This window comes from Amborella trichopoda, chromosome 3 (genome assembly GCF_054954075.1).
Source record: "Amborella trichopoda isolate Santa Cruz 75 chromosome 3, AtrichopodaSantaCruz75HAP2 v2.0, whole genome shotgun sequence".
In the NCBI taxonomy this organism is placed as follows: domain Eukaryota; kingdom Viridiplantae; phylum Streptophyta; class Magnoliopsida; order Amborellales; family Amborellaceae; genus Amborella; species Amborella trichopoda.
The window spans coordinates 53,193,146-53,199,573 of NC_142338.1; the positions used below are offsets into that span (position 1 = coordinate 53,193,146).

Genomic DNA, 6,428 nt, shown 5'->3' on the forward strand with positions numbered 1-6,428 from the left:
CTAAAGTTCAATAAAAAAAATTATAGATACCTCTCATACTTTACCATAATACTTTGTAAATCACACCACAATCTATAAAGCCACTTATTTTTGCAACTACCTACCGAAGTAAAAAAATAGGATCCTTTAGGATGAAATTACCCCAGTACAACACATTTTTCTCAAGACAAAATCAAATCAATCCGATATGATGTGTCAGATAGGTTTCATATTAAACAATATATCGATCGGGTAGATATTGTTTCAGATTGACTTTATATTAAAGAATTTACTGGTTCAGCACATATTGTTTTAGTCCGTCTAATCTTTTGAAAAAAAGGGTCCAACATAATTTGTATTGAATTAAACAATGTGTCAAACTGGTGCACCATTGTGCCAACCCAGCTTTACTTTAAAAAATTTATTGGCTCGACACAAATTGTGCTCAATCGGCATCATTTTTTAAAATAAAAGGTCCAACATAATGTGTGTTGGACTAGAACATTATTTAAAATGAATTTGTCAGTCTATGTGCATGTGTTTTGAGGAACGTAGTGCACATTGCACGCTGCGGGGTCCACAACACTTGTCATACATAGTGTACATTACACGCTGCATGTACACAACACTTGTCATAAGTAGAGGTAAGCAACATGCTTAAACTCTTTTTTTTGAAGGGTAATTCAATGGGGATGACAAGCCACTATCTCTTGTTTTAGAATCGTTAATAGGTTTTTTAATGAGAATGGAAGCTAGACTTTAGTTGGGGCACAAATAATGCTACCACCATGACCCCAACCCCATTCTCGAGCAACATGCCTAAATTTTACATATGAATAGTGCACATTGAGAAACATGTGTCGTACAAGAGGTAATTTCGTCCCTCAAAGATATTACTTTTGGACTTGAGAAAGTAGAAAAAAAAAAAAAAAAATGTGGTTTAGAAGGTATAGGCAGGTTGCTTTTTGGTATTTTTTTTTGGATTGGGGTGGGGGTTGGGCGGTTTGGTTACGTCTAGACTCTAGAGATTAGCGGCAAGGGGGGCACTGTAAGTTTTCCAATTAAATACAGTTAGCTTAGCTTCCGAAGAAGAGATACAAATGCAAAAAGAGTGGCTCCTACGATACTCGACTCCAAACCAAACACACAATACCTACATTCAATTCAAAGATACCCACCTCCAAACTCCACTATAAAACTCCCTGCTTCGTCTCAATCCATCCATATCTCCCTCCCCAATGTCTACCAACATCTTGCTGTACCCATTCTCCCTCTTACTCCTCCAATGGTTCTCAGGTAAAAAAAAAAAAAAAACCATCACCATTCATTCATACATGCATAGAATAAGGTTGGGATGATTTGGGTGAAGCATTTTATGGTTCAAAAGTTATACTTTTTTGAGTGATTTATGTATCGGCCCTATATTTTTTTTTTTAAAATTCGAAATGCTTCATTTATAGGTAGAAATTTTAAAGAAAATTAATCAATTTACTTTTTTTTTTTATTTTTTTTAAAATTACCCCCCGGTATAAAGATGTAATCCTTAGTCCGAGTTTTAGTTTTTTCTTTAGTAGGATAGTGCCTCAAGTTTGGGGCAGTGCCCTACCAACGAACAAACTAAAAAAAATAAATTAAAATTCGGTTCAATGTCAATTGAGAGGCAATTTTGAAAAAAAAAAAAAAGTGGGCTGATCGATCTTTGTAATTCCTACCAATAAACAGAGCATGTTGTATTTTAAAAAAAGTTTTAGGTCTGTATGTAAATCACTCTTATTTTTTTAGCTAATTAATCTTATTCACAAGTTTAACTAGGAAGAACCTCTCTCTCTCAACAGGAGCTTCAGGAGTGGGGGCATGTACCATCCAGGTGACAAACAAGTGCAGCTTCCCTATCTGGCCTGCAACCGCTTCGAATGCTGGGCATCCAGTTATCGCCGAAGGTGGCTTCTATCTGCCACCATCCAGAGCCAAGAAGATAGAAGCTCCAGCAAATTGGAGTGGTAGGCTGTGGGGCAGAACAAACTGCGACTTCGGCCCTAACCCTGCCTGCGAAACTGGAGACTGTAGTGGCAAACTAGCCTGTAATGGCACCATAGGCACTCCTCCGGCCACCCTTGTTGAATTCTCTCTCCAACCCGACTCGTCGAAGCCCAGCTTTCACGACGTGAGCCTCGTTGATGGTTACAACCTCCCTATCTCCGTGTCTCCTCGAGGTGCACGTTGCTCCCCGACTCCAGGTTGCGCTAAGGATTTGAAGTCACATTGCCCTCCAGAGCTTCGAGTTACAGACCACCGTGGCTCGGTGGTGGCTTGCAAGAGCGCCTGCTTGGCCTTCAATCTCGACGTCTTTTGCTGCCGAAATGACTACGGTAGTCCTGACAAGTGCCACCCAAGTATGTACTCTACAATGTTCAAGGATGCCTGTCCTGCTTATTTCAGCTACGCATATGATATGCCGCCGCCTCTCTACAGTTGTGTGGCTTCGGAGTATGTAGTCACCTTTTGCCCCTCTAAGTGGGGCTTGGACTCCCACCAACCCATGTAAAAGCCACCAACCATGACATAAATGGCTGATGCTATATTTCTACTCTACTTTTGTTTTGTTTTTCAATGAGGATTTTATAAGGCTTAGGAGTAATGAAAACAAAATCACCTCAAATCTTCATTTAGAAAGCAAGCACTTTTGGCAACATAAATCTCTATGATGGATCTAAATCAATTTCTAATACTGATAATAAAATTTAAAACAAGAAAATAAGTACAGGTCTTGAGGATCAATGAACACTTAATTTTTAAGGTGAAATAGATGGTGTTATAATATACATGATTGTTAAAACTTAAAATCCTAATTTTTTTTTTCATAACTAATATTCAGGCTAAGATGATAGGTGTAACGGTTATCTAATGCTTGAATTGTAATTTTTGATAAATTATGAGGTGAGGCTTTACTTATTTTGATAGGGTTGCAACCCTATCAAACCATTTTCCTTTTTATTTTTCTAATTATTTTGAAGAGACAAGCAAGGTCAACCTTTGTGGTTCTTTTCTTTTCTAATATTTATTAAAACTTTGTGGACTTCTCTATCTTTTCGTAGGGAAAAAACATGATTAGAATTTAGAAGGTTCTCTAACCAATCTCACTAATGTAAATAACTACCCCTTCTCAAGGGAATTGATTGGCAATGAATTACGTAATCGAAGGAAGGTATAAACATTGATATATGATTAGGCAACAATTATACAAGGCATGGTGGTCTAAAGGTTTGCAACACCAAAAATTACCCATGGCATTCACAACACCATATTCAAACTGTTTACTATGAAATTCAGCCAATCCTACTCTTCTTCTTTTTTTTTTTTTTTTTTTTTTTTTTTTTTTTTTTTTTTGTAATTCTTATTTTAAAAAGCAATGTTGCATAGTCATCATTAACTGGAACTAAAAATTAACAAAACAATAAAAAAAATGTACTGATTGTAGTAATTCCTTAATTCACATGAAATCGAATTATTCTTCCTAGAATTTTGATATAAAAGTTGAGGATTTAAAACATTTAAATATTGGTGAATGTTCTTTACCTTCTCGATGTTGGGTCATGTCCACTTTTGTGTTGGAATCTCAAATACAACTCACTGCCTTGGTCATATTGAAAACTCAACGGCAGAGTGGCTGGTTGGAAACCCAATACATACTCTTTTGCTGGATTTCTTCTCTACTTTTCATTTGACCATTGGAAGGCTTTGTTTACTACGGAAGAAACTTAGTGGGATTTGGCTATAACTGTAGATCAGATTAGTCGGATCAATACTTCAACTAGTCTAGTTGAAAGCAAATATCAAGTTTGAAAGCAAATATCGAGTTTGATCGAAAATAAGTGGAAATTAATATTTGTTCAGTTTTGATTGGTTGGATAGAACCATTATGTCTGATCTGTTCAACAAAGTAGATTTCATGTTTTACACTACTTTTTTTTAAAATAAAAATAAATAAAACCAGTTCAACTAGTACTCAGTACTCAGACCAATTTGTCAGGACGAGAACCTAACAACTGTAGTGGCCTATGCATTTTTAATAGTAATGGTGTAGAAAGACAGTGGGATGGAAGTAGTCAGAAGAATAGATGAAAGATATAAAAGTTGGCCGATATTGATTGAAGCTTCATGGATGGATTCATTGTATTGTAAACATTCTATGGAATACATGCGGGACAATTTTTATGTAAGGCGTCCATCTTAAACAATCAAGATAAGGCACACCTTCAATTTCAGCTGGAAAATGCATTCCCATGTCAGAAATCTTATGATAACCTGAAAATTTTTCTAACCTTAATTATTAAATTTAAAGTTTCAGAAACGGTGTCGCTCAAGTTGATCTGTAAATACTAAAAAATCTTGAAAATAGACAATTCAAATAATATGTTACAATATGCACTTTTTTTGGGACTTGAAATGCCCCTTTTTTTTTTTTTTTGTCATATTTATCTATATCGATGTCAAGATCATAAATTGGAGAGATTTCCTAACATCGAAACAACATTTTAAGAGAGTTTTACCAAAACAACATTTTCCAGTAAAATTTTATGGTGCACCTTACTTATAAAGTTCATAGCTTATAATTTCTTTCATACATGTCCAAGAGTGGAAACATTTCCTCTGCCTAAGGATTGGTATCATTACTTGACCCCAAAAGTGAATGATGTTGTTAAATGTCATTATCATTTTCAGCTCACTGGGCAATCAATAATGGAGAAAATAATAATTGTGTTGATGCCAATCTATCTAATGGAAGGGTCTTCCTAGACATTTTTGGAGTACTTTATCACTACAAGCTGGGTTGCATTTGTTGAATTAGAAGGTTGTGATTGTGATTAACTGAAAAAGCAAAGAAAAATCTCTGTGATAATTGGCTAGGGCAACCAATGGGCACTCAATTATTAAGTTTGTGAGTTTGATAAATCAAGTCTCTTTTACTTAACAAAGAGCTTATTGGATGTGATCTCTTAATCCATCTCCATTAACTATTGAATGTCAGGTTAATCTCGAATAGGAGTCTTTGTGGCCTCCGTACTTCTTAAAGACAAGTTTAGACGAATTATGTAAGTGTAATCTTGTGGCGGATTGGGGATTTTTCAAATAAACAGAGATTAGATAAAGGAGCAGACTGCAGACCGAAATCTGGCTGAAGAATTCTATGGCTAGGATGTTAGAAAAAAATAAAATGTTTTTAGTCAACAGTTTGGCGAATAGGGGCCAAGTGATTGGACTTATATCACATTTTTTGCAATAGATCCAAGCTAGTAGGAATCGGGCTTCGAAATTAGTGCATAATTGTTAATGTTAGCAATATTACATTTTAAGTATGATTTCTGCTGCTGCTGAACTACCCCAAAAAAAAAAAAAAAACCACAGAGAAAAGAAAAGAAAATAGAGAGAGATTTACACTAGTGGGCCTGTTTGGATGTCGCAATGACTTGTTTATTTGTGAAAAATTAAAATCTGATTGCTAATTAACAGTAATTCAGAAAAAATATGTCTCTGACTCAAGAATCGCCTGAGTCAAATTAGAATGGGAGGCCAGCAGCTTCGAGTTGAAAAACTTAGAAATCACCTACTCTCTTGGCTATTTAGTTCCTTTTAAACTCGAGAATCGGCTGTGTCGAACTAGGGCAATCAGAATGAGATACCTATCATGTTGGTGCTCGATTCAGATTTTTGAAATGAAAATTAATGAAGGAAAGACAATTGTTCCTTTTTTACACGGTCAGTTTGACCTTTTCTTCCATGGAAAAAGTTTATAAAGTTCCAACATTATACTATTGAAGTGAGATGCTCCTCAAAAATCCTTTAGAAAAGAGTTTTTCGATATTGTAGAACCTTCAAAGTGATTATCTTTTATCTCAAGATGAGTGGATATGAATAAAAAGAGAATTTCAAGTTTTACAAATAGTGTATCTTGTAACAAGTTATTTAGAATGCCCATCCTTCAGACTTTCAAGCATTTATAGATTTGCTCGATATGTATTGTTTTTAAAATTATAAATTTCATAACTATGGATATAGATTTTGAAACCAACATAAAGATTTCCGACACCAGAACTACGTCCCGAAGCGAATCTTAGAGGTGCGGCTTACTTCCACAATCTCTATTGATTTAAGCCACTTACAATCTCTATTTATCTAGGGTTTGTTAACACGTGGTGTAAGGTAAAAACTGGTAAAGACTTGGGAAATATTGTCTCATCTTGAGAGGCATACGCACAAGGAGGACACATCGTTTGAATGTGTCGTGCTCGAGAGGGAATGTCATTTGTGATATGTTGATATTCTTCGCTTGAGAGCAACCAAAGGGTCTGAGTTCGATTAAATAGTTGGGGCCAGCCATATGGCTAGGACCTAGGGTTGCTCCATTTCATACTCATTAAAGAAAAAAGAAAGAGAAGACTTGACGTTTT

At 35.6% G+C, this 6,428-nt stretch overlaps 1 protein-coding gene across 1 annotated transcript; it reads left to right on the forward strand.

The window, feature by feature from the left end:
• Window positions 1-1,207: 1,207 nt before the first annotated feature.
• LOC18429301 (Pathogenesis-related thaumatin superfamily protein) lies at window positions 1,208-2,569 on the forward strand. Its single transcript, XM_011623411.3, has 2 exons — window positions 1,208-1,275; window positions 1,815-2,569. The coding sequence occupies exons 1-2, from the start codon at window positions 1,218-1,220 to the stop codon at window positions 2,522-2,524; spliced, it is 768 nt and encodes a 255-aa protein (XP_011621713.1). The 5' UTR covers window positions 1,208-1,217; the 3' UTR covers window positions 2,525-2,569.
• Window positions 2,570-6,428: the final 3,859 nt, after the last annotated feature.

Excerpts from the sequence above, each read along its gene's own strand:
- LOC18429301 (XM_011623411.3), top strand. The coding sequence starts at position 1,218 with ATGTCTACCAACATCTTGCTGTACCCATTCTCCCTCTTACTCCTCCAA. Across the intron at positions 1,276-1,814 it reads ACTCCTCCAATGGTTCTCAG|GAGCTTCAGGAGTGGGGGCA; the intron begins GTAAAAAAAAAA and ends CTCTCTCAACAG.